Source organism: Manacus candei, unplaced genomic scaffold (genome assembly GCF_025592945.1).
Source record: "Manacus candei isolate 608988 ecotype Guabito, Panama unplaced genomic scaffold, ASM2559294v1 h1tg000088l, whole genome shotgun sequence".
NCBI classification, from domain to species: domain Eukaryota; kingdom Metazoa; phylum Chordata; class Aves; order Passeriformes; family Pipridae; genus Manacus; species Manacus candei.
Genome location: NW_026138136.1, coordinates 2,980,918 through 3,007,430, shown reverse-complemented (window position 1 = coordinate 3,007,430; position 26,513 = coordinate 2,980,918). Strand labels below are relative to the sequence as shown.

The following is a 26,513-nucleotide window of genomic DNA, read 5'->3' as shown; positions in this document are numbered from 1 at the left end:
TTCATGTGTTCAACCAGCTACTTATTTCCTTGTGAAGAAACTTGATTAAAAAAAAAGTAACTACCAGAATCCTAAGAGTGAATTGGAAAACAACAAAAACAAAGAAATCCAAAGGTAGAGCTCTGTGGTCTTGCATACAAGCCATGCATTATTAAAAGACCATTAATATAGTACTTTGTGCTAAATTTTATAATGATTGTTTTAAAATCTGTTTCAACCCAAAATCTTTAATGTTCCTCCTAGCCTCCCTTAAGAGTTTCTTTCCTGCTGACTTTTCTGGGTGTGAGGAAAGCAAATGTCACATTGGCTGGCTGCCTCTTCTCTTGGGCATGGTCACTGCATATTGGTGCTAACCAAAGTTTTTCAAATGTTCTGGGGAAAAACAATGGGACAGGAAATGTCTGAGCCTGTCTGACACTCCTGCAGCATGAGCCCTGCTGGAACAGCTGAGGCTTGTTATTTTGCTGGGTATCCCTTGGCTCAGGCTGAAGTTTCTTGGCACCTTTTCACCTCTCCTGTTGCACAGCTCCTAGAAAAATTGTGTCAGGATCCCCAGTGCATTAATGAGCCTTAGCTGCTCTGATGGACCTCACACAGGGCCTCCACCCATGCGTTCTGCTCAGGGGCTCCATTGCAGCTCAATCAGTTATGGTTCAGCTCCAACTGTGTTTCAGTCCTGCCTGGCCATGGCCCCTGCTCCTAGCTTGACATTGGACCTGCCCTGTCACTATGGACTTGTCTGTTGATCATAAGAATTTGTTTGACCCTGGCTACTGTTGTCAGACCTGGCCTGATCCTGACTTGATGATTTGCATGTCAAGCTTGACCTTGAACCTACAAATGTCACTACAAAATGCTTGAGACTACAAGTCTCCTGCCTCAAAGGTGCAAGGATGTGGCTTGTCTTAAATGGGGAGAGGTGTTTCCACTATCTGACCTCTCCTGTGGCCCTTCTGTGAGGAAAATTACCCAGGTCAAGCAACATTGTAATTTTGACCATCTTGAGTAGGTGAATTTGCTCTTATCCCTCATTCTTGCATATCCAAAAAATCTTGTCTAATATCAGGCACATACATACACATACTGGTATTTACACATGTGGTATGGGCACACCGCTGGGAGGGCTACCACATGACTTACTATTGCTAACCCAGTCCCCAAGGAACAGATAATATATCCTTCTGACAGGAGATAGTGGGACTTATGTTCCTTGAATTTCAATTACAGGTGGAAGAAGGGAGAGAGGAAAGGAGAGCTGGGTATTGTTGCTGTCTGCTTCCCTGTGCACAGCACATATTTCTGCATGGATTTCCAGCAGCAGTCATTGATGATCGCATCAGCAGTAACGTCCCTTGATGCTTGCAATCCTTCTTAAGGAGTCCAGGGAATGTAGCACTGTGTGGGAATGGGGCCGAAAGCAGCAGTGGATACTGGTGACAGGTGAGTAGAGAGCAGAAGAGCAGAGACCAGAGAGAATTAAGGAACTGGCCATTTCTGGAGTGACTCCTCCTTTGTTACATCCTTCTTCCATACCTTTGGCAATCCCTGAGCTAGAGATTTACTGGTCAAGAATCCAGTTTGTTCTATTTGAAGACTCCCAATGGATAAGACCATCATCCATATGCTTCAGGGCAGCTTAATTGCGGCCTTCCAGTACCTGAAGGGAGCCTGTAAGAAAGTTGGAGATGTCTTTTACAAGAGTATATAGTGACAGAACAAGGGGAAGTGGTTTCAAACTGAAAGAGAGCAGGTTCTCTGGAACTGATGTGTTCTTTTAGGATGGCATAACATCATTCTCAGTGTGTGACTGAACAACTTGTGTCATCCTTCTTCGCACCCACAGAGATGGAGGTGAGGTTTACCATTTAGCAGCTATTAGTGACCCTCTTTGCTCACCAATTTGGAGTCAATGACACACTAATACCCTTGTTTAACTGGCAGCTGGCATCCTAGAGGCAAACCAAAGACTGGTCAGTTCCCTGAGCTGGCTTACAATGGCTTAATAAAATGTTTTATCATTGGCCTAAATTATTTTCTGGTCACTAAAGCACCGTGGACTTGGTTTATCTGTGATCTCTTTTTTTTCTCCTGATAATTTCCAAGCTAATTCTTTATCTGGTGGACAACCTCTTTGCAAACCATTCTGGCAAAAATAGCATTAATGAAGATGATTCTTTCAGATGTGTGTTTCAGACAAATAAAACTTTGCCTCGGACCTCAAAAACATTTCAAATTCTTAAAAGCAAATATTTTGAAAATTACAGAAATACAAGGAGAACACTTCAGAAAATTAGTTTTCTGTTTGGTGACAGCAAAGAAAGCATTTAATTTAATTTTTTTTTCTTTGTATAGCAGTCTATGTCAACCTTGGAAAATGGTTGAACTGAGGATATTTCCTGTCAATTCAAAGATGGGTCTGAGTTGAATTAAATCAGCACTTAGAATTCCACCTTAAATTCTACAAAGATGGCACTTGTTTAAGGTTCTGAAGATGGGAATATGATCTGCTAAAAATCAGACAAGTGAGCAGAAACAAACTATGACTTCTGCCCCAGGGGTAATGGAGATGGAGATGAATCCTGACAAGCACACACATGACAAGACCTAGGCAGAGCAAGAACGCGTGACTCATAAATTGTAGTGGCACGTTCTCTCCAAGGGCCTCAGTGTGCAGTAATGCCTGAAAGATCTCAGCCGGGATCACATGATGCATACAGTGCTTGGCTGACTGTTGAGCCATATAATAAAACCCCAACAAATTAAGTATAAAACAGCCTCTGGTGAGCTATAGTCCTAATTAAAAATAGAATTAACAGGTATTAGATTAGCAGAATGCCCGCCAGGAAAGTATGTAGGGGATAGCATTAAAGAGACAGGCTTTTGGTGTGTGTTTTATGTTCCTCTGAAGTTGATCCCCTTTTTAATTACTTCTGCCATTATGAGAAAGCTAGCAGGATTCTTTCACTGAAAAGACCATGACAGAGCTGCAGAGAAGTTCATCAGTCTTCACGAATGACAGAGGGAGATCAGGGAACTTTCCTGCCGACCAGTTTCTCTTCTCTTGGAAGTATCTGCTGGAATTGTTTGCATCCCACTTCCTCCCCTCGTGCCACCTCCCACGTCCCAAATGGTGAGTAAAGTTAGTGCCGTCACTGACCTCACTGCCGCCAGCGTTCCCCTTACATGTGGGCACGAGTTCCCTGCTGTTAGAATTTACTGTGAAATGAGCTCATGCCCAGCCTCAGTCCAGATCTTTTAGCTGGGTATTTCAGGCTCTCAAGGTGCTTTTGTCTGCCTATCCTTCCTTTTCAGCTGTCCGTCTTTGTCTAGTCTAGTCTTTTTTTCTCTGTCCAGTCTCTTGTTATTCCTTTTCTTTCTGCTCCCTTTGCATCTTTTTTTCTTTTCCTTTGTCCTCTTATATCCTTTTTAGTTTTTCTCACTTTGGCTATTCTGTGCAGAGTGCAGGTCTCCATTGCTTCTTCCTCATCCTGCGACATCAGAATACTGCCCCTTTATGCCATCCGAGTAAGGGTAATCCTGGCCACACAGATATTGCGTGCAAATCTTCATGCAAGCATGGATATGGCAAATACTCAGAGCAGAACAAACACCAGTGGCAGTGGGGGCAATCAGAGGTTGTCTCCTTTTTTAGTTCATCAGTGACCTCCTTCTAGCCCATCATCCTGAGATTCTGAGTCCATGAAAGAGAAAAAAGGATTGTATCCCCTAAATCCACAAGAGCGGACTCTGCAGTAAGCCATCTCTCATGCTGTCTGTTGGACCTGTAAGCATATTGTTGGGATGTGTCCCTGCCAGCTCTACTGGGTAAAATAAAAGCCATCAGTTTCCAGACCTAAAAGTCAGAGGGGGTTCTTGTATCCCACACACTCACTGCAATTCTGCTGTGCCTGTTTGGTACAGATCACCTGTCCTAGGTGTAGTGGCCTTGCTGCACTTACAGTGTAGAGCTTTTCTGTACAGATGTAGTGGTTATCTAATCATGATTATGATGAAACTGCGGTCAGGTCTTTGAATTTCAAAGTCTGCTGTTCTTGCACATATCCCTGCCCAGAACAGCAATCTTTTGGTGAAAGATATTTGATTGAAAAGCCTCTGCAAAGAGGCCTTCTGCCAGAGCAGTCATGTCACAGGAACAGATTGGCTAGACCACGGTGTTCAGAAAAGCAGCACTTTTTACAGTGTGTTTATAAAGGTTCTTTGAGAAAATCAGATATGGGTTTCAATTAGTTGTCCAAACACCCAGAAAGAATGGTTGCCTCCCATGTTCTCAGGTAAATGCAATTCCTGGAAAGTGTTTTTTAAAGTGTTATTTCAAGTTTCATTTATGCATCTCAGTTTGGGTAGTCCCATTTTGCCAACTTGAAGTGCTCCCATTCAGGGTCTAAATGTATTATTTACTTTCTCCCAGGTGTGCTCTGTGCTGATGGTTTTTATCTATTTCCTTCCTTTTAGATGTGACTGCACTTTATGAGGGATGGAGAGGGTTCCAGCTGAAAAGATGGATAGATTTTGGCAATTCTGTTGTCCATTTACAAGGCACACATGGTTTGAGTTGGCCAACAGTATTCTGGCAGACTCTGTAGACAGCTATTGAAGTCAATTTTTGTCAAGGATTTAGCTAGCTGGGTTGTGACCACACATTTTTTATAGGTACTGTGGTTTACTTTGACATGGAGGGAGTGATGTAGCATACACAAAAAAGTTTAGATTGTTACCACTTTAATGCTAAAAGCATAGACATCAAAGGGTGGCAAATGTGTTACTGAAGTTCAATGAGTTGCTGTTTGTCATTACAAATCAGCCGAGGAGTGCTAGTAAATTAAGTTCTGATAACCTGTTTGCTTGTAATCTTCTTTTTAGAAGATTACAAAATAAGCTCGTCATTGATCAGCTGTGAGCACGTCTGGATGTGGATCAGCCATCCTGAAGCATGAAGGGGAAGCCACATACCTCTAAAATAACTGTCTACTTCCTTAGCGCAATCTCATTTTCTTTTTCACATCTGTGCAATGATGACTGCATTTATGTGTTTGCTGCCCTATTCGCTGAATATGTCTCAGCCAGGAAATGCACTAGAGGATTCCTTGTTCTGTGTATTCTCCATATATGCTTCCATGAGGGCTTGAAGAAATAATCTAGCTGGAAAGTGAGGCAGCATTTGTATTTTACTGAGTTAAAATGCTACACTGGGTCATAAACATGAAAATGAATTTGCAGTTATAAGATCTGATAGTTTCTGTTTATATATTTTTTTCACATACAGAAACACAGAGAGACATACACACAGTGTTTGTCACAATTCAGTACAGCTGGTAATTTTCAGTTCACCAGAAACTCAGAATAGCAGAGAAATTGTTCAGTCAGGCTTGATGTGGAGAACAAGTGTTTGCACACACTCCTCGCTCTCGTTCTGGGAGGAAAGTATCAAAAGAGGTTTGAAAAAAGAAATGTCAAAGAGAAGAGAGGCAACACATTTGCCTGTTCTTTTTAATATACTCATTGCTGATACACAGGTGCAGATTTAGCCGAGAAGTAAAGCAGGAGTTTAGAATATAGCTTTAACTGGAAAAGTGCACAGGAGCAAAGCAGGTAGCACCTAATTATAGAGAATCTTTTGCTAAGTGTGCCATATCAACAGAAAAGCCTTGAGAGGTCTTTACAGAGAAATACCTTATTTATTTATTTACTTCATAATTCCCACCCCAGAAGACTGGAAAACTTGAGACCCATCATATCCATCTGAAAAGGCAGAGACACACATGACCAGAGAACAGTTTGTTAGCCCAGGAAATAAAAAAAATTACAAACGCTAGATAAACACAAACTGATAATAAAGTGGCTCTCTTCCACCCTTCCACCCACCAGACTATATCCCAAAGAACACAGTCTTTTGATTCCATCACTTCAGTCATCCACCAAGCACCACACAAAAGTCTCTTTGAGGCTGTGTATTCAGTGTGAGAAAAGCTACCTTCTCTCAAGAGTCACCAATAGATTCAACTGTTCTAAGAGAACTTAAGAGTTATGCAGACACTCAAAGCCAAATGCTTCCTCCTCTCTTTCTCTCAAAGCCAAAATATTTCCTCTGATATACATATTCATCTCCATTGAAGATAATGGGAACTAAGCAAGTCTCAAAGCAACTCCACAGAAACCAACTGTTGTTTTCTGCAGTAAAATACAATTTTCTACAGAGTAAAATATGTCTCTTTTTTAAAATGCAAATTCTATATATAAACTCCTCCTGACATTATACCAATATTTCTAAAGAATCCCTCTCTCTTCACTGTATTAGCTGAGCAAGGAGAATACACCAATTTATTAACTGGTCTTTTATGACTTAGGGGAAAAGATCCTACATTTTGGCTATAACATTAACATTAAGATTTAAAACTGAAATGCATCTTTTCTTCATGAAACAAATCCAAAATTTCATTTTAAGTTACATATATTTTATCTACATCCAAGAGCACCAGACAGTTTACTGAAATCCATCCTTTCCTGACATTGGCAGTATCAAGAAAGAAGATCTAAATGCAACGTGAAATATGAAATTCTTTAACACATTACAAATATAGATAAGTATATTTTTAATACAGATACATTGAAGAGACATGGCAACCAGCTAAGTTCCCTTGAAAATGCCAAACCAATTGTTTATCTGCTGCATGAAGCTGTAGGCAAGTATCCTAGTGATTTGCTTGCAATGTATGAGCTTTTGTTCATATTATACAGTGAAGATAGACCAAATCTGAAAACTTCTCAAGTTTGTTTACAATGTCATCTAATTAATTCACATATGATAATGAATAACCAGTTCTGCTGTATTTAGTTGCTAACCATTTTTGACACCAAGTATTTTTCCCAGCGGTTTCAGTATTCACGATCAGGAATAGGTGGTGGAGGGGATGAAATCTTGATGGGACTAGATGGGGGAGTTATAATCTATTGTTTTCAGTCTTCACTATAATAGACAGTGGAAAGTCAAAAACCCAGTATTATCTCCCTCACTCTCTCACAGGCAGGCAGACTCTCTACAGAAACTTTTAAGCTGAAATTTACATAATGCTTTGGAAAATTTGAAAATGTACCATAAAAACTATGCAGTATTTTAACTACAAGAATGACTTAATGGTTACTTCGCTTTCACTGCAACTTGTGTGCATTCTCAGATCTTCCAAAACCTTTCTAGGGATTCCACCAAGAGCTAATTGGCATTGCTTCTCTGTGGTATACACACTGGCCAATTCAAGCAGAAGACAATTTTGGCTGAGCAAACTACGAAGCATGATGTGTATTCCATTAAGTACTGCCATTCTAGCTGAATGTGGTTGCTTCAAGCTAACTCTGTACTGAAGATAGCAAGCTTGGTTCAATTATTCATTTGCACAAAACTTACTCCTGTTCTATTATTTGAGAATCAATCACAAACATTCATCTGCAACATATAAATGAATATTGTTCATGATATATTGAACTGTCTGTTAGTTGCCAGTTGCTATCTGAAGGGTAGTTGATGTAAACACATGGGAGCCACTCATGATATATTTGCTCTGACTGTTGAGGACTCATTTCTACTCTGTTTTTTATGTAACTCTTTTACAAATATTTTAAACCAGCATAAAGATTTTAATGGTGGAAAATACGAAATAATGAACTAAAAAGACTGGAGAAATAAGATATTACCCTGTTTGTGAACAAGTACCTTTGTCCACTTAAGAAATTAAGTGTGAAATGTGTGAGTGCCACTTAGCAGCCATCAGAAGAATAGATGGACACAAGTGGTCCTGTAAAGGACCCTCTGGACTACAGCAAATATAGTTTGTTTCTGAGTGGAGTAACAGCCTCTCAACACCTGCACAGGCATGCATCACTGCTGTTCTGTTTTCGTCCAAATACTGCCAATGGGTAATCAAAATCATCAGGGGGCACTCACAACAGTGAGGCATTGGCTGTCTTGAGCAGTTCCAATGCATTCATCTGGACAAAAATGTGAGTGCGGTGTAAGTCCATTTCACAGATACAGATTGGAAGATAATAATAACAGCAAGGACTGACCAGGTATTATAACTATATAGATGTCTGGGCTAAGTCTGCTCAGATGATACAGTAACCTCGTATTTGCACAAAGGATAATCTGTAAATTGGTGACTCTGAAAGAGGCTCAAATGTAAACTGAATAATCAGCTGAATGTGAACTTCCGTGGTCTCTGGCTAAGAGTGCTGCAGAATGCTCTGTAAAAAGCAGTGCTGTCAAGTAGCAATAGAAGGTGGTACTGCCTTGAGGAAACTGCCACTAAAATCCTATCTAGTCCCATCATTAGGAAAGAGTTCAGAAGAGAGTTGTAAATCTGTAAAACCTGTAAGTGTGACTGATGCAATATGCTGTTTAGTATCTATTTAAAAAGAGCTTAAAATAAGAGTCATTTATGGCAGAAAAGAGCTGTTGAAGACTAAAGAAAATAGCAGAAATGAGATTTATATTTCTGTAAAGTAAAGTGGATAAATCAAGGTAGAATTTATGTGCCTACTTCTTGGTGTGGTTAGCTGACCCCTGGAAACCACTTACCTAGACATGAACCTTGCTCGTGCCACTTGAAATCTGTACAACAATACTGGATATATTACAAAAGTTGTATTTCCATCTCAGTCAGGAGTTATGACTTTGCAAGTGTTTTCAGCTCTTGGACAAGAGAGGTCAGCAATCTAATAATATCAAAGACCCAGTTAAAAAGAAACAAGTGTTTCAAATAACTTATTTGAAAAGCACTTAAATGGAAATATTAGTCACAGACCGGAGCAAACAGATTTATACAATGCTATATATAAAAGCAGGATAATTTTATGCACTGAACAGTTAGGAAGTTATCAATGCTGAAATTCTGAGCATTTTACCACAGTAAAAAATAATAACTGGCAGCTTGCCTATAACAGAGGAATCTCATCTAAGTTTTTGTGCGGAAGCAAGGGCCTCATAGCACTTGCAGCTGAGTTGCAACGCATCTCCGGCATAAGCATCATTTGATAACCATTATGCTTTCTAATCACTTTCTAATTAAGCTGTGTTATTACAAATATGATGTGCAGCTGTACATTATTTGTCATATTCTTCCTTGGACTTATTGGCTCCAACCTGTAGTCTAATTTTCATACTATGGGGCTGCCTGAAAAAGTTCCTCTTGTCAGTTCTGGCTGCAAAGCTGAAAACGTCATTCCTTCTGCTGTCTATTACCTATGCTAATCTCCTTTGATATTTCCCTTCTTTCTTTCTTTTTTTATCTTTCCTCCCTTACCTTCCTTTCCATTCCTCCTTCCCTTTCTGTTTTCCTCTCTTACTCCTTTCTGTCCCTTCTCTCTTTCCCTCTTCTCTCCCAGCTTCTCTTCCTTCCATCTGTTCTTGCTTTCTCCTTTTCCTTCCTTCCTTTCTTCCTTCCTTCCTTCCTTCCTTCCTTCCTTCCTTCCTTCCTTCCTTCCTTCCTTCCTTCCTTCCTTCCTTCCTTCCTTCCTGGAAGTTCCCTGGCATCTGAAGTGTGGTCTGCTGTAAAACTAGTGTAGTCTGGTGTACTCCTCTTTCGGCAGACTACATACCTTTTCAAATCTTGAGCTTCACCCTTCCAGTGGTTGCTTGGTATATGTACTGCCCTCCTCCCCGCCAGTGTGATGCTACAGCCCCCAACTTTCCTTCCTGCAAAGGCAGAATCTGTTTCAGCTACCAGTAACAGGACCAGGACTAGCTTTCATAGCCTCTCTGCCACAAAGAGAAGAGGAGGGGGCAACTGAGTCATGGAGTTCGGAAAGACAATTTAGTGTACCAGGATAACCTACATACTTCCCCAGGCACTGGGATGTAATAATGCATTTTTACAGCATGTAAGCTATAAATATAGCGTACAAACTTTTGGCAATGGGAGTTCCTGTAGCTTTCTTCTGGACTTGTGACTCCATTGCTACTGAAATGAAGCATTGTATGTACAGTGAGACAGTATAAAAGTGACTTAAGTGATGTTTCATGGATCTCATGACTAAGGAGTAAAAGGCAAAAGAGGTTTTTGACAAAACCAAATAATGCCAGTTTCTGGACAGAATGTATTCAACCATCTTACATCTGTTTGAATGACAATCACATTTGACAATACTTTGTTCAGTTTCTCATCTAAAAGTACAATGCATTCACATCATTGCCTCTAATTGTATTTGTAAAACTCATTGACATCTTACACGTTTTACACTGCTTGCTTGTTTTATTTAGTACAAAAAGAAATGCACTGAAGTGGACTGCAGCATTACTAAGACATAGCTTTTCACAGCAAGCAGTTTGGATATCATAAAAGAGTCTTCAAAATTCCAAATGAATGTTATAAGTGAGATGGGGGAAGCACTACTGTATTGTAAATGAGATTAATACAATTCTACTGACTTCACTATCAACGTCGCAAGACTGCAGGACAAAATTTCTATGTTCAGATTTCTAAAGAGTAACTGTATATATGTTTCCATTAACCAAAAGGAAGAAAAAAAAAAGAGAAAGCATAGTTAGTTTTATTCATTACTACTCTTGGTTACTACTCTGTTATTTCTGGGTTTATGTAACTAATGTTACGTAATGTGTGTGACAATTATTTTAATATTTCCTTTGTATGTTTCTAAAGAAATGGTGACATTTAAAATGTCTATTAACTACCAATGTAATGTTTTATCATCCCCTTATTTGGTTATAAAGCAAATACAGAACTGAAAAGATGAATCTCCATATTCTCACGCTATACAAGCAACATTAATTAATTCAACATGACAAGCTTTGTGAAGTATCTGGGTAAGTCAATCTAGTATCATTTTGTTCATAAAGCCCAAAATATAGACTGACAAAGCACAAGTACGAAATGCATTTCAATCAGTTTAATCAAATAGAGTCAATGTAAAGAAAAGGGGCATTGTCAAGATGTGTCAGTGAACATTTGACCTGCCTTGCAGTTAATATTGTTTTTGTGCAAATTTCTCTTGGGGGGATACCCGCTCTGCTCTGCATTTCAGTTCTAAAAACCAAAAATTTTATTTTTGATCTGGTGAGTGGCAATCTGTAGTAGGAATGATATAGGAAAGACAACACTTGCAAATTGTTATCCTCACACAATCTGAACATGCAAAATCAGACCCTCTAAAGAAACTAGACCATTCAGTGTGACTTTGCCTGGATCACAGGAAGTTCTGGTTTCTCTAAATGACCTTTTTGTTTGTTTCTTGCATAGATGCCAAGGATAAGACCAAATCCAAAATCTGCTGGAGACTTTAGCTTGTTCTCTTCTCTAAAACTTGTGCAGGAAAAAGATGCAAGCACATAATGAACCTATAGTAGAACCAAGCAGACACAGAGCTCGGCAAGCTGTGACTTTTTAAGGGCAGTGGAGGGGACTTGCCACAGAAGGTTTCAGTGAGACTTCAAGAGGGATTCCCTGGTAAAACAATTCAGGATTTCTCCCAGGATAGATTTCCCAAATCTGCCTTACTTCTCCCAAGGAAGGGCTCTCCAAAGGGAGACTTCATCTCAAGTCTCCCTTTATCACTTTCCATGATCCCAGTGATAAGTAAAACAGCATGCAGATCTATATTCATTTCTGAAAATCTCTTCTCAGGTTTCTTTTTACAGTACTTGATCTAATGCTGTAGTTTCTGATCACACTCAATATGCAGGATAACATTAATGGTCATAATATTTCTTTAAATCCACCCCTCTGCAATGGAATAATGTAATTGTTTAAAGGGCTTTAAAAACTGTCTGTTACTTTCTCTGAAAACTATACATTAGGCAGGATTTAAATTCACTGATTGTGAATATACACATGCATGCACAGCAGAAACCAGAAAAATAGCTGTTAACTTTTTTCAAGTGAAGACAAAGCTGTGGAGGTGACCAAGATTTTCTCCAAAAATCCCATTTCCCACAACAATATATATCTGACTGTCTTACTCAGTTTCCTGGACTTTCAGCTTTTGCTGCCTAAAAAAATCATCACTGTCTAGCAGCTATGGTGACCTCAGACACACGAATCAAGGTTTGCCAAGATATGGAGAGATTTGCAAGGTGAATTGTTAATGAATGTCTGAACACATTTCTCTGTCCACCTCTTTGAAGTCTTGAACCTTGCCCCCAGGAATGAATGCTGACTTTTCATGTTTAAGTTTCATGCCTTTCTTTAGAGACAAGAGGAAACTCACAAATTTTCTGAATTTCATCCCCACTGATGAATGCCATTTGTACCCCCCCCCCGCCCCGATTCCTGGTCCCTTCCCCTCTCCAAACCTTGATGGAGCTATTCCCAGAGCTCAGCAGAGGCTATGGATGTACAGAGAGCATGCCCAGAGGACAGTCAAGCCCTAGAATGACAGTGGACCGAGTCATACTTTCAATATGTGCACACTGATCTGAGCAGGGACCATTTTGGCGATTCATCTACAGAGCAGGTTTTTGAGGCAATGCCCCAAAGATCATGACTGCGCATGTTTCCCAACTTGTTGATGGGTGAACCACAAAAAGTTCACAGGTCTGGAGAGCTCTCCATGTATTTCAATATTTCTCCTAGATCTCTTGGAACCTTAGTACTATGTTGAAGCATTGCAAGTTCTTCTATGGCATTTTTTGAATGCTTCCTTCTTCAAACTTCACTGGAGTAAGTTTAGAGATACATGGAAAGAATGATTAATTGCAGTTTAATGAATCATAGGAAAAGTTGGTGGCTGGTTTCAGCTCTGGAGATGCACCTGTATCAGTCTTATTTATTTGAACTGGTTTACCCTTCAGCCAATGAACTAGAATAACCAGAATGGTCTGAAGTGTCTTATTTTTACATTTGCAGCACTTTCACCCCAGTATTTTATATAAACCTTTCTCTTTTTCATGAATATATGCTGCTTAGTTCTTGACTAAAACATTTAACAACGTAAGAGTGGAGTATTTTGGTGCTACAGACAGACCTTCTGAAGAGCCTAATCAAAACCAGATTTTTTTCCTTTAATTGGAAAAGAAATGAGTGTTTTGCACTACACACTAGCTAGTTAGCACTATCATAAGCAACCTCCTATTAATCACGTACCATTTTTTGCAGCTGTGTACAGTAACTGACCTGCCTAGATACACTATAACTGAAGCAATTAAGGATCTTTTGTATTTTTTATGTAATTACCACTTCTGAGCTAGGTTGCTAAATACTTGGGACATTTGGGGTTATAATTTCAAGGTCATTATATTTTTGTTCATCTCATTTCCTAGGAAACCTATTTGCAGACTTGCCTAAAGCATCCCAGATACTGTACATTAAAGTATGGCAAATTAATTCAATCCTACCTCCTTCCACTCAGTAGGTGCATGTCCATTTTTCCAATGTATAATACACAGTATATTTTTAAATTGCAAACTATTCCAGGTTTTAATGATGCAAACAATGGAGAGACCAAATAAGCTAAAAGAGCTAACACATTTATCTCTACATTCTGCCATCTGTTTGAAACTGCTGATGTAATTCCAGTTTTAAATTGCATTAGATCCTGCCTTCTGGATCCCTTTCCCTATTTACTTTTTTTTTTTTTTATTTGTTTATTTAAGGTTTTAGAGAAAGCAGTGCCTTCAGGTTGTGGACTACTTAATAAGAAACTCCAACTTACAATCTGGACTTAAATTTAGGTTTCCTGGACAAAGAGGTATAGTGGAAATACTAGCTTGATTTCCAAAACATGAAACTTATTCTCTGTGTACAATTTGATGAGCTCTGTTTTCAGCAATAATGCTAGCAACCAGCAGATTTGTTTATACTGAAGAAACGGCAGAGATTAAGGTTTGTGTTCTTGCATACTCTATTGTCTAATGATGGAATTTCCAGTTTTATCTCTGTGTTTATGCTTCAGAATTAGTTTAATTTCTTTTATGTAACCTCTCCCCTTATTTCACTGGCTTAATTAACAACCTTATATTTATTTTGCTTAGTACTTCCTTTGCCTTTTCAGTCCACAGTGGTGATTCTCCATTCTCTTCTGGCATCTTGTGGCTCAAATCACTTATTTGTCTGGATCTGATACTAATGTTGATCTTTAGAGGATTTGCTTCAAGGCATATTGGTCAGGCTCTGTCTTCAGCAAATCTATCAAACACAAAGGCTGATTTTTGCACAGTTACATTAAGGTCTTGGAATGAAAATTCAGATTTTAAAACATTTGTATCACAGAAATTAAATTAAGGTATTTCATTTTACTTTTAAATTTTATTATTTTTACTTTGGTTACATTCTTTATGTAGTCACAGAACAGTCTGGATATAAGGACTTTGGAAGAAAGATGGAGTCCTGTGCTAAAAAGTTTGCAGACTTCTCATTTGAATTGATTTTAGAAAGAGAGAACACATAATTAAAGACAAGAAAAAATGCATTTCAAGCTTCATTTTATTCATCTTGGTAATGAAACTTTACATGAGCATATTTTCAAAAGTCATCATAACATTTTAAAAAATGGTACAGATTTTAGGATGATTGGAACAACTTACCCATTTAGAATTTCCAAACCACACCAGGCAAAAGTCTGAAGAAAACATGGAAATAGATTGGTTTGATTCTGATCCTTTCATAGAAAATTCAGATTACTAATGAAAATTATTTTCATCATTATTTCTCTAAATTTAATTTGGAACATTCTTTAAAATTAAAATGAAAAGCCTCAAAATTAAACCTTTTTTGTTTGCTTTGGAAGGAAAACAGACACTGGGTTCATTTGGAATTTAAACAGATGATTTTATCTTTCACTATCTGACAAACTATATAGAAAATTTGTTATTAATAACATTTAGAAACTGTAATTCATATGCAACTCTAGTCCTCTTACTGAATGACATCTCTAGGAACTATGACTATTGTCAAATGAGTATCTTAAAATTTCTAATTGAACCAGTTTCCAGAATGGTGGCAATTTTAGTAGATCAGTCACTGATCCATGAATTTTTGGAAAGTTTCTGGGAAAGAACCTTGACCCAAGTTTCAAAATCAATGCTACCTATAAAAATATACACAATCAATCACTGTGACTTTAACTATCATCATGCTTAATCACAACAAAAGTCTGGTGATTAAATTGCAACAAACTTAGAATAGGCTTTCTATGTTTCCTCTCCAGCCACTCAAATCAATGGTTAAGCTAAAGCGGTGGCCAACTGTTGGGAATGTGGATGACTCTGTTGCTTGTTTGTTTATGCCTGCACTGGCCACTACCAGTGGTGAAAATCTGAAGCAGGGAGGTGCTCTCACTCCAGCATTGCCAACCCTGGCTGGACGGATATGGAAAAAGTCAGCAGCTTCCCATGAACTGCTGAAGACTAAGTCAAGCATTTCAACTCTGAATTGTATTTTCAGAAGTTGGTATAGGACCATGTAAACCATGTATTCCATATTTTCATATAAAGCTATATTCTTTGATGATTCATCTTGCTATGAAAATATAACTGCAGAAAAGTTAAACCAGAGATGTCCAGGTAAGACAAAGCACATACATATTTTAAATAGGTCAGAAGCAGATGAATGTGACAAAATATCATAGAGTCATAGAATCATGGAATGGTTTGGGTTGGAAGGGACCTTAAAGACCATCTAGTTCCAAATCCCCAGCCATGGGCAGGAACACCATCCACTAGACCAGGTTGTTCAGGGCCCCATCCAGTCTGGCCTTGAACACTTCCAGGGATGGGGCATCCACAATTTCTGTTCCAGTGCCTCACCATCCTCTGAGAAAAGAATGTCTTCCTAACATCTAGCTAAAATCTTTCCTCTTCTAGTTTAAAAGCTTTCCTCTTGTCCTATCACTATCTTCCTGTGTAAAAAGTCACTCTCCCTCCTTTTATAAGCCCCTCTAAGTACGGTCAGGCTGCAATGAGGTCTCCCTCGAGCTTCTCTTCTCCTGGCTGAACAATCCCAACTCTCTCAACCTGTCTTCACAGTATAGGTGCTCCAGACCTCTGATCATCTTTGTCTCTCTCCCCTGGACCTGCCCCACCAGATCCACATCTCTCCTGTGCTCAGGACCCCAGAACGCAATGCAGCACTCCAGATAGGGTCACACAAATGCAGAGTAGAGGGTTGGAGTCACCTCCCTCGACCTGCTGGTCAAATATTGTCAGTTAAAACTTGTTATGGAAGCTTATATCAGCTTTTCATAGATACAGGCAGTGACACAGAGCAGAGCAAGAAGTGTTGATTTTCTGCTTACAGAAATACTTATGGAGTCTGAGCAGTTTCCCAACCAAAGAATTTATGACTCCACCCAAGCCTACAAAGACAAAATAATTGAAGTCATATTATTTCTTCAAATACTCAGATTCCAAATGTTTGGTAACCAGCTGCCTGTTGGGGTAATGTTCTTACTTCTGTACAGAATTTGTATTCTAGACCTATATAAAATTAGTATACAAAATGAACCAAGTGAATGATTTGTTAGAAGAAGTTTTTGTTGTGAAAATGTAATGAATATTTCATCGTTCAAATGCAAAGAAACTATAAAATATCAAGTTTTGCTCTGATGCATAAAAACTATTCATCATAACTGTTAAATACAAACCATATTCACTCCTGCTATGAACCATAAATATGACAAGAAGTCCCAGAAAGTTGTAGTTATGGTTAAGAAGGAGTCTATGCGATGAATACAGTAAAATTCCTCCCAAATGTTTTAAATAATGCTGTCTTTCTTGATGATAGATTGCATTTCATCGGCATCAAAATTTACAAATCAGTCAGAGTCACCAAAACTCACTGTCATTGAATCCCTAAAACAGTGTAATATTCAAGTATATTTAAAAATGTATTTAAAAAGTCAAAGATTATGTCTTGTCAACTCCTGTGCCAGTTTATTTGCAAGAATTTCCAAACATTTTATCCGGTGAGCACACCAGGCCTTTCAACACAGTTCCTGGTCTTACAGAGACACTTTTGAAATTACAGATCTCGGGGTAGCCAAAGGAGCTGTTTGTAAACTGAAATGTAACACTAATACCATGGACTGTATTTCCCCTGTAGTAAAATATACTTTTGTATACTTTTTGTTCTTGAGTTCCATGCTGTTGAAAATATCTGATACTTCTTAATCACAGTAGTGCATGTGTTCATATGATTTTTAAACTGATTGAATAAATTTTATTTGAATAGCCAATTTATTTAGTGATGCTGAGATCTTATATTTTCCTCCCATTCTTTTCTTATTATTGATTTACAGAACTGCATTTCTTGAAAGGAGGCATCTGTAACAGCGCTTGGTGCTTTTTTTGGGTCTTCTAAGACACACACATTTGAAAAGGAATTCAGTCCAGGTGAATTGCCCTATAATCAATCCTATCAAGAAAATCCGTGCATAAATTAAATTAAATTACATAAATAAGAGAAGTCTCTATCCCTAATCCACTGTGATGCCTGCCCATCTGAAAGAGGAGGCCTGCGAGCTAGAAGGATGGCAGTATGCTATAGGCTCTGCACAACAGTGCTACACTCTAGGTTGTTTTACAGAAAATTCTCTGACTGTGGCATTCTCTGTTCTAAGGATTGGGGCTGCCTGATTTGACCATACAGACAGTGTAAAATCTTGGACAAAGAGTAGAAACACTGTGGTTGCTATAGTGGTTCAGTTATAATAGAAGTGAGGCTTGTAGGGGTCCACTCTTTCACATAGCCAGGATTCCCGCCTAAAACTCCAATTAGAAACCTTCGAAAAAATCAGCAGACTATGAATCATGAGCATGAAATATTGTTCATATTACTGAATGAATATACTAATTTTCAAAATGCATATGCCTGAATGTATTTACTTTATATCCCTTCAAAGACACTCTGCATATACAGCTTAAATCCAACCTTAATACAATTTGTAATAAGTTGACTAATGAGCTTCTGGTTTTGAACAACTTGACTCTATTTACAAAAGATTAGACCCACTGAGAATCACATTATTCTTATTTCATAAAGTATTTGAATCTAGCTACTGAAGGGTTGCAAAATGCTGCAGAACAGTCAGATTCAGCAATTATTTAATCAGTAATAAAATGTCATTGTAGGTAGCATAGCAGTACTTCCTAAATCCCTCGTTGCATGGCTGACTTATTTCACTAGAATCCATGCTGGCCATTCTCCAAAGATTCAGAACTAATGTTATCTGCAATTACTGGATTTTGTTAAGCACAGAGTATTCAACAGGTATAGTTAATTATCTGAAGAATAGCTAAGCAAGCCCCTAGAGTCTGTTGCTCATTGTTTTAAAAAAAAATTAGAGCCCAACCCTATCATACTTAGTTGTAATATGACTCAGATCAGCAGAATAAATAGCTCTGCACCTTTTCTCCAAGTGTGGCAAACGTAATGAATTGCTTGCTATTTTGCAAATGATGGTGATGGTTTTTTTACTGGAAAATCTTTTGCTGAGAAATAAGTAAGATGTAAACTGTTTTGTAACAAGTAGGGGTATGATATCTACCTATCATGGTTCCTGCCTGTTGGCAAAATGATCTATTGATAGAAAAAAGAGAATATAACCTAGTCTGTCACTAGAAATATCAGTGCCTTCTAATTAGCCCTCAGCAATCACAGCTCTCATGGTGTGTATTGTGTGTTGATAAAGCCGTAAGGGGAAAAGACTGCAGCTAATAACTAGCTCTGAGTTCAGAACTGCAGCATGTTTGGTGAAGCTTCTGGATGTCGACACTTACCAAGAGCAACGGAGACAGGGCTGCCCTGGCAGAAAGAAAGAGGAGAGTTTGGGTGTAAATGAATCAGGGCAAAGGACTTAAACTTTGCATTTGTAATTGCATAATATTGCAATGTATTATTTATTGCAAATGTATACATTATATATTATAAAATTAAAAATAAAAATATTGCTAATTCAAACACTTTCCTAGAGAAAAACAACTTTCTATTCTAGAGCATATAGAGCTATTAGATGAATTTAAAATTGTTTTGGAAAACAAAAACTCCACATGGCATTATTCTCTTACAATGGGTCTCTTAACCAGACATTCAATACTATTATTGATCAATCAAATTTAAAATATTTTTATGTTTTAAATTACATCACCATCATTAATTCTGATAGTGACAGTTAAGTTTGGCTTTCTATTGAAGCAGCTTGGTTATAAAACAGTGAAAGAACAATGTATGTATCCTGAAAATGCCATTTTCCTGTATCTGCAGTCCATCAGTCTCAATTACCCTCTTTTTCCAGTGTCTGGTTAACAGAAGCTGCAGGGAATGGTATTAAAAAGTACTAAATGGTATTAAAAAGTACTAAATGGTATTAAAAAAGGACTAAATGGTATTAAAAGTGAGCAGTTTGGCTACTTCTCCCCTTCAGTGTCTTGATCTCCATCCTGCTGTTACCTACTAACAGAGAACATTTTAGCCAAAAATGTTTGGAGGAACCTACAAGGCAGGACACAGGCATGGCCAAAAAGAGCTGTTACTGGTGCCCACGGCTGAGAAAAAAAAGTCCTATTGTCCCCATTTCCATCAGCAGCAGACTTTAGGCAGCTGAAGTTGTCCTGCATAGACACCAAAACACCTGTCATGGAGAGAGGTATTGCCAGGGCCATCAGTGCCCCTTGAGGGCCCTCAGCACATTCCTGCCCCAGACCCGGGCATCGCCTTCAGCTCCTGCCTGAGCTCCCATCCCACAGTGCCCAGGCAGGGTATCCTGAATGGTTCTGCCCAATTTAATGCTCCCATTGAGACTCTCCAAACCACATGCCACTCCCTTGCTTCCCCTGCTGCAGGCTGGAGAGGGGAATTGGAGGCACAAAAGGCAAAGATCAGATAAGAATACATTAGTTGAAATAATAACAATTTACTGGAAACAGCAATGAGATAAGAAAAGGAACAGCAACAGCACCAATATTAGTAACAAAAGTGTATGAAAGAGAGAGTGATTCACATGCAAAATGTTCACCACAGAGCCCAACCCAACTGCAGCCACCCCACCCTGACCACTCCCTCCGTCTTGGAACAAACACCACCCCACCACCCTGTCTGACATGCTTGCTCAACCAGAAGAAACCCCTTCTCCCCGGAAAAGACACCCTTCACCTTGCCCCAGGCAATGATGTGAGGTGGTATAGAACAAGCTCCAGGTCCTAGCCATACCCCTTCCTGTCTACTGCAGAAATTAACCCTGTCCTGCCTGGAACCACAGCACAGGGTGAGCAGAGCTGGTCTGGAGCTGCTGCCTGGCACCCAGGTTAATGTGGAACTGGCCTGAGGGCAAATGGGATATGCAAGGTAGCACACCAGGGTCTGGTCTGGCTCTGATCTCCCACAGGACAGGCCCTTCTTCAAAAAGAAACACGAAAGGCAACCAGAGCAAGGCTGTGCCACAAGGGAGGACAAGGCAAAATCCAAGGGTGATGACAGTCACCCTTACTAGGCACAGTGCAGTCCCACAGAACCTGATCAGGGTGAGCAGAGTGCTAATTACGGGTTCTTGGGCAATCACAGTTAAAGCAAAACCACAAACCAGGTCCATTCAGGAGACACAACCAGAGAAAAAGCTGCAGCATGGTCCAGGGTCTATCTAGGAGCCAGAGCTAGCTGTGCCTAATCATAGTAACAGCACAGCTCAAGGATGGAATGAAGAACAAGGCTTGAGTTAAGATGAAGCTACTTGGCCCATGGGCAGAAGATACCGGTGAAGTTTTGAGGGTAGGCTGGACAGGGCCATTAAGGACTATTGATGCATTCAGGGCCCTGAGAGACAGGCTGTTCTGAATATTAGAAAAATTTCTATGATGTCTTACGAAAGATTGCTGTTTGATAATTATTATAATACTATATATATCTTCACTGTAATAAATTAAAATACTTAAGTATCAAGAATTTATAAAAAGAGTTGTTCTGAGGAATTTTGTTTTCTAGCTTTTTTTAAATGGTGCTTCTGAAGTAGAATAATTTCCCTAAATGGACACCAAACAAAGTGTGAATTTTAATATGATGGGATTTTCTTCTAAAATCCTATATTCAAGCTAGAAATCAAGAGAGCTTTGAGCTTCCTGTGCTTCAAGCAAGAGGGATGAAATCTGTGTTGGAAATTCAGACAAGACCACTGCGATTCTTTGTGAGCCAAAGCCATTTTTTGACAATTAACAGCAAAGGCCACAACAAACTGATGGTCTTGTGGGAATGGTAATTAGGAACACAATCTGGTCCCAGAATAATGCTTTGCCTCTTTTACTCTTTCTCTTCCTTGTGCCTCTCCATTGAGGAAAAATCATGAAATAGCTAGTGTTAGGCTATCATTTCCATCTCTGATGGAAATTATAGAAGACACAAAAAGTTTAACAGACAGTCTCCACTTCCATGAGAATAATTTGACAGTCTCCTTTCTTTTCTTTTTTTTTTTTTTTTCAGAGCAAGGTAAGTTTCTCTGTACCTAGAAAGAATAATCAGCCAAATATTGTTGAGAAGCTTTGGGAGGCCATAGATTGATGGACTGCCCCAAATAGGATGAATAGGATGTGATGAGTAGGAGCACTGTACAGTGAATTTAAAATTAAGGTGTTTTTGTAGAATTTCACAGAAATTGATGTAGTGTCAGAGAGAAGTCTGGCAGCTCAGTGATCACGGGCCAGCTGTGGAATTCAAATATGCTTCTGCTGGTTGTTTTTTTTTTTTGCATTTTACCCATGCAGATTGCCCTCATTCAGGTTGTAACTTTGTACAGTTGTCTCTGAAGACAATGAACAGAAAAAGAACTTCAGACTATCCCTGACCAAACATAACCTGCACATTTTTTGTGGGATGAGAGTCACCCTCTATAAATATAATGGCAAATGAGAACTCTTGATGTTATGTTGTGGTATTAGGGGGTATGTGAGGAAATGTGTAGTTCAAATAGTTGTTGCCTTTCCTGCCATTAACTAGCTTATAAAAACACAGATGTCTGTCATGCAACAGTACTTTAGGTAGTACAACAATTCAGGTACAGTTAGAAATGTACTTCTACCTGTTTAAAGGGCCCAAGCATATAGGAGGCCTCTTTAATTTCCTCAAAACTCTAAGAATTGGGAAAAACAAAACTTTTTTAAAGAGAAGCCACCTGGTAAAATGTTAATATCCATTTTTGACAGTGATCTGATTTAGTGTTCTTGGTGTTCCTGCACAGCTTGGAATTGGGCATCTAAGTCTCTGATGTGGTGAAAGTTTATATTTTTTCCCTATTTGATACTGTTTTCCCCATGTGATACTATTTAGAGAAGTCAGTGAGAATTTAGAACTCACCTGTAGTCTGTTGCACAGCCTGAACCATCAAAATACGCTTTAACCAAAGAGTGTACACTGACTTTCTCATTTATTTTTTTTTCAGTTTAATACTTCATCACTGAATATTTTTGGATATAAAAGTACAAAAATAATAATCATAAAATAAAATAGAATTAAGCTGGAAAAGTCCTATTGCCTTTTCTAGCCATTAATGAGCAGGCGATTTTTCTTGTGAACGAAAGCAGCAGAACGTGACAAAGAGTCATTCATTCACTGGAAGGGGTCAGTTGGAATGGGTCCTGTAACAAGGTGGAACGATGGTGATATATGCCATCTGCTGGGACCCCACTGCTAGAACATTCTCAGGTAGTGCTTGGTGGTCATAGAATCTCCCAGAAGCTGTGACTTACTAAATTAAAGTAACTTTTAACAAGTTGTAGCAATAAATACCAACCCACAAAGCTAGTTTGAGCAGGTCCTTTGCTGTTCTCATAGACAGCTAGTGGTTCAAAGACTGAGACCTGGAAACCACTACATTTCTCTGAAGGCTCAAGACATATTTCGTTTCCCAACTTTTCACATTTTTAACCAGATTAGTATGTATAGATATTTGTCATATCTCACAAATATCACAGTCATATTTTTTCAGCCTTGAGATATATGATTTAAATTGTTGAATAATCAAAATATTTCAATGAAAATGTGTTTCAGATTGGTGTTCATGTTGTTTTATCTTCATTAGCCAAATCACTGGATGAAATTTTTATAAATGTTACAGAAATATTTAAGAATACTTATGGAAATGCTTCATAGGAATTCAATAAAGTCATTTTACCTGAAAACTTTATTTGATGATGTATGTTAAATCAGGTATCACAGAGAAACATATAGCATTTCATCCACGCATCCAGAGCAGCTCAAATTTTTATTATCAAAAATACTGTGCACACAGTATACATGCCAACAGTTATTCCTAGAAATGATCTGCAGAATTTAAATCAGAAGCCTATGAAAAAAACCTTAACCCTTCTGAGATACCTCGGGCACTCACTGCACCCATGAACTATGGTACTTAACCACATACAGAGACTGGTCTAAATTGTATAAGCTATGAATGATTTGTTTATATTCGTTCCAAAGTTATTGATGCCTTAAAAAAGACCTATCTAAACTACAGTTTTCACTGGTTGAATTCAAAGCCTCTAAATGTATTTTCTTGGATTTTCAGGAAGAGCTTTTATTCTTCATGAGGGTGCTGCAGTGGCAGGTTTTGACACAAAGTTGTCATGAAACAGCATCAATTGTTTTGCTGGTATCAGTCAGTTATTTCTACATTTCTGCTCCCTGCATGTTTTGTGTTTCTCACCACAAGATCAGCCAACTTTGCTTTTAGGAGGTTTATTCTCTATAAGTCTAGTAATACTTATCATTAATGATTCCATTGCTGGTTTCAGGACTTAAAAAGATTCTCTAGGAGACCAGCGTCCAGCTGCCTATGTATTCCTGGGAGCCTCTTTGGATAGAAGGAATTAGATGAAGTTCAGAAACCCACTAGGAAGGTCTCTTCATGAAAAATAGGCCCAAAAGCAATTCTTCCCAACAGAAGAAATACTTTTATTTAAAAGCTGTTTCATTCTTTTACATCTGGCAGTGGATATTTGGCTCGTACCAAAAGCATTAATCTTTTTTGCGCAACATGGATCATCAATTGAGAAAGGAATTTACGGTAGCCTGTTGAGAAAGTTTTCTGTCAGTGCTGCCTTACTCAAAAGGCAAAGCAGCTGGACAGACAGACAGACTGTGCTAAGACCATTCATTAAGTTCTAACTTAGCACTGTCTCCATGACAGCTTTAGCTGGAGCAAACATTCAGATCATAGTACTCAAGCAACAGTGAGCAATGGCAGAATGTAGCAACACAATAAAAGCATCAAAATTATAACTCTGCATTTGACTTCCTGTTATGACTTGCAGAAACTCTGTTTCTGTACTTGATAAATTCTGTACTTGATAAATCTGGGACAGCTGTTCCATCTACAAACTAATTGGATCGAATAGGAAGAAGGAGATTTGCCAGGGTGAAATGTAGACTTACATTTTAGAAGCTGAAGAATCTAAGTACCTCAAAATACTATATTTATCTCATCTTCACAACACAATTAATCAGACTGCTGACTTCCACGCATGCTTACACTGCCAAAGGCACGGGATTTCCACATTAATGAAGAAACGGGACTTTCACAGAAGTATGCAAAAATGAGTTTACTCAGGATACACAGCCTGCTGAGTCAGTGATGCCTAACATGAGATATAACATCGTTTACAATGATGACACAAATATATGAAACTTTGTGTTGGATGGATGAACAATGGGAAAGAACAACCAGAATCCACATTAAAATTTTGAATTACCCCAGTTGAAAAAAATGTTGTGGCCAAGAGAAAATCATAATGAGAATCCATTAAATGACAGATAAACCATCTCACAGTAGGCATTTTACTTATTATAACCCATATAGAATTACATTGATCCCATTAAAGTATTTCAGATAATGCCTGCTTCTTCATACAATGTACTGGTATTTAATTTTAGAGCAGCAGCTATATTGACTGGGTTTGCAGACAAGCTTATTTTCCAGCTGCTTGTGGAAAATATTTCTGCTGCCTCTGAACCCCCTGGTGTTTTTCCAGTCATCTTATTGCTAAGGCTAAACCAAATACATACTATCTACTACTTTAACTTGTGTTTAGCTGAGCCATTAAACATTAAACATCGCACTCTTGCAAACTTCATAGACTGAAGGATTTAAGATTAAACGATAGGTCTAGAAGCCTGAGAAAATTCCAGTAGACACATTGAAAACACTTCTTATCAACAGCCAACTAAGTATCAAGGCTACTTAATGATCAAATCAAGACCTGCAGACACCACAGCCTGCACACTCTTTCTTAGAAGATTTTAATCTTTGTCCTTGTCCTTCAGTGGAGTTTCTTTCCAGAGCATCTTGGCTTAATAAATGCCTTTGAAGAAGGCTTCAGCACAAGTGAGAGAGTACTTGTGTAGCAATCTTGAGTTCTTATCAGCTGTATAGTGATCAGGTGAAGGAATAATTTATTTCAATCAGCAACACCTGTTTTTATAATTGCTCAAGTGATTATAATTCAATAATAAAAAGCCAATTTAACTATCTTAACTCTATCTTTACCTCCAGTATACAGCATAAGAATGAAATTGCAATTGGTTAAATTCCCCAAGGAAGACAATTGCTATCATACATTATCCTATTATTATTTTACTTTTTTTCAGAATAAAATACATTCATACATTCTCATTTGGAAGACCCCCATTGCTATCCATTCTCTACCAGTGTCAAATATGCTTAATCTCTCAATTATTTTCACTTTCCTTCACAGTTATCTTTTTATGATTTGACATTTTCAAGATGGTATTACATTTTTGACACATAATTCAACTTGTGATTTCCTATAATACCTAGATCCATTTCTGCAAAACCACTGCTTAGCCAGGTATTCTCCCTCAATTTTTGTGCACTTTGTCTTCCTACCAAAGTATAAATATTTGTGGTTGCTCTGACTGAACTGCACCCAGTCTTTTTTCTAGGCATTCTTCCATTTTGCCAAGATCATTTGTATTCTAAGCCTGTATTTCTCCATTCCTGCAGTCATTCCCAGCTTTGAGTTGTGTGTTTAAGTTTACAGTCTCTTCAGTCCAAGAGATATTTACTGCAGATCCCTTCTTAGCACAACTTATCATTCTACCTACTAAATTAATGTTAACTACTTAACCACTGAGATTTCCTTCTTTTTCGTTTTTAGTGAGATTTTAGTTCTGAAAACAGAAGCAAAGATAAGTGTATGATTTCCACCCCATCACCACCTTCTCCCTTCAGAAATTAAATGATGACTTTATATTTTTCAGTTTCTGGAATCTCCCTCTTTTCTGTGGGTTCTAAGAAGTAATAGCAAATCTTCTTGTGACAAATATCTGACCTAACGAATATTTTTTTGGCATAGCTGATCTGAAAACAACCAAATATATTCCTAAAACATGCTCTAGTAATCTGTTTTAGTCTTTGTCTCTGATCTGTTAGCCATTTGCTTGCAGCTGTGAAGAGCAAAGAAAAAAAAAAGAAAAAATTAAACATGCTGCTGTTCTCAGTCTCATTTACCCATATCATTAATTATTCTGCAACAACCAGACTGAAACTTTTCT

At 38.3% G+C, this 26,513-nt stretch overlaps 1 protein-coding gene and 1 long non-coding RNA gene across 3 annotated transcripts in view; one reads left to right on the top strand and one right to left on the bottom strand.

Annotated features, from left to right (window-relative positions):
* LOC127482484 (uncharacterized) overlaps positions 1-25,758 on the top strand; it is a 35,654-nt gene extending 9,896 nt beyond the window's left edge. Inside the window, exons 2-4 of one of the 2 annotated variants that reach the window (XR_007908621.1) lie at positions 1,228-1,440; positions 2,948-3,130; positions 17,260-25,758. This is a non-coding gene — a long non-coding RNA (uncharacterized LOC127482484). Of the gene's footprint in view, positions 1-1,227; positions 1,441-2,947; positions 3,131-11,343; positions 13,848-15,171; positions 15,527-17,259 lie in introns of those variants that run through there. The other variant, XR_007908622.1, reaches the window with a different exon arrangement.
* SEC61B (SEC61 translocon subunit beta) overlaps positions 14,114-26,513 on the bottom strand; it is a 138,833-nt gene continuing 126,433 nt past the window's right edge. Inside the window, exons 4-6 of the mRNA XM_051812844.1 lie at positions 18,740-18,764; positions 14,549-14,583; positions 14,114-14,150 (exon numbers count right to left, since the gene is read on the bottom strand). Of these exons, the coding sequence (XP_051668804.1) occupies positions 14,129-14,150; positions 14,549-14,583; positions 18,740-18,764 (82 nt within the window). The 3' untranslated portion in view covers positions 14,114-14,128. The remainder of the gene's footprint in view (positions 14,151-14,548; positions 14,584-18,739; positions 18,765-26,513) is intronic.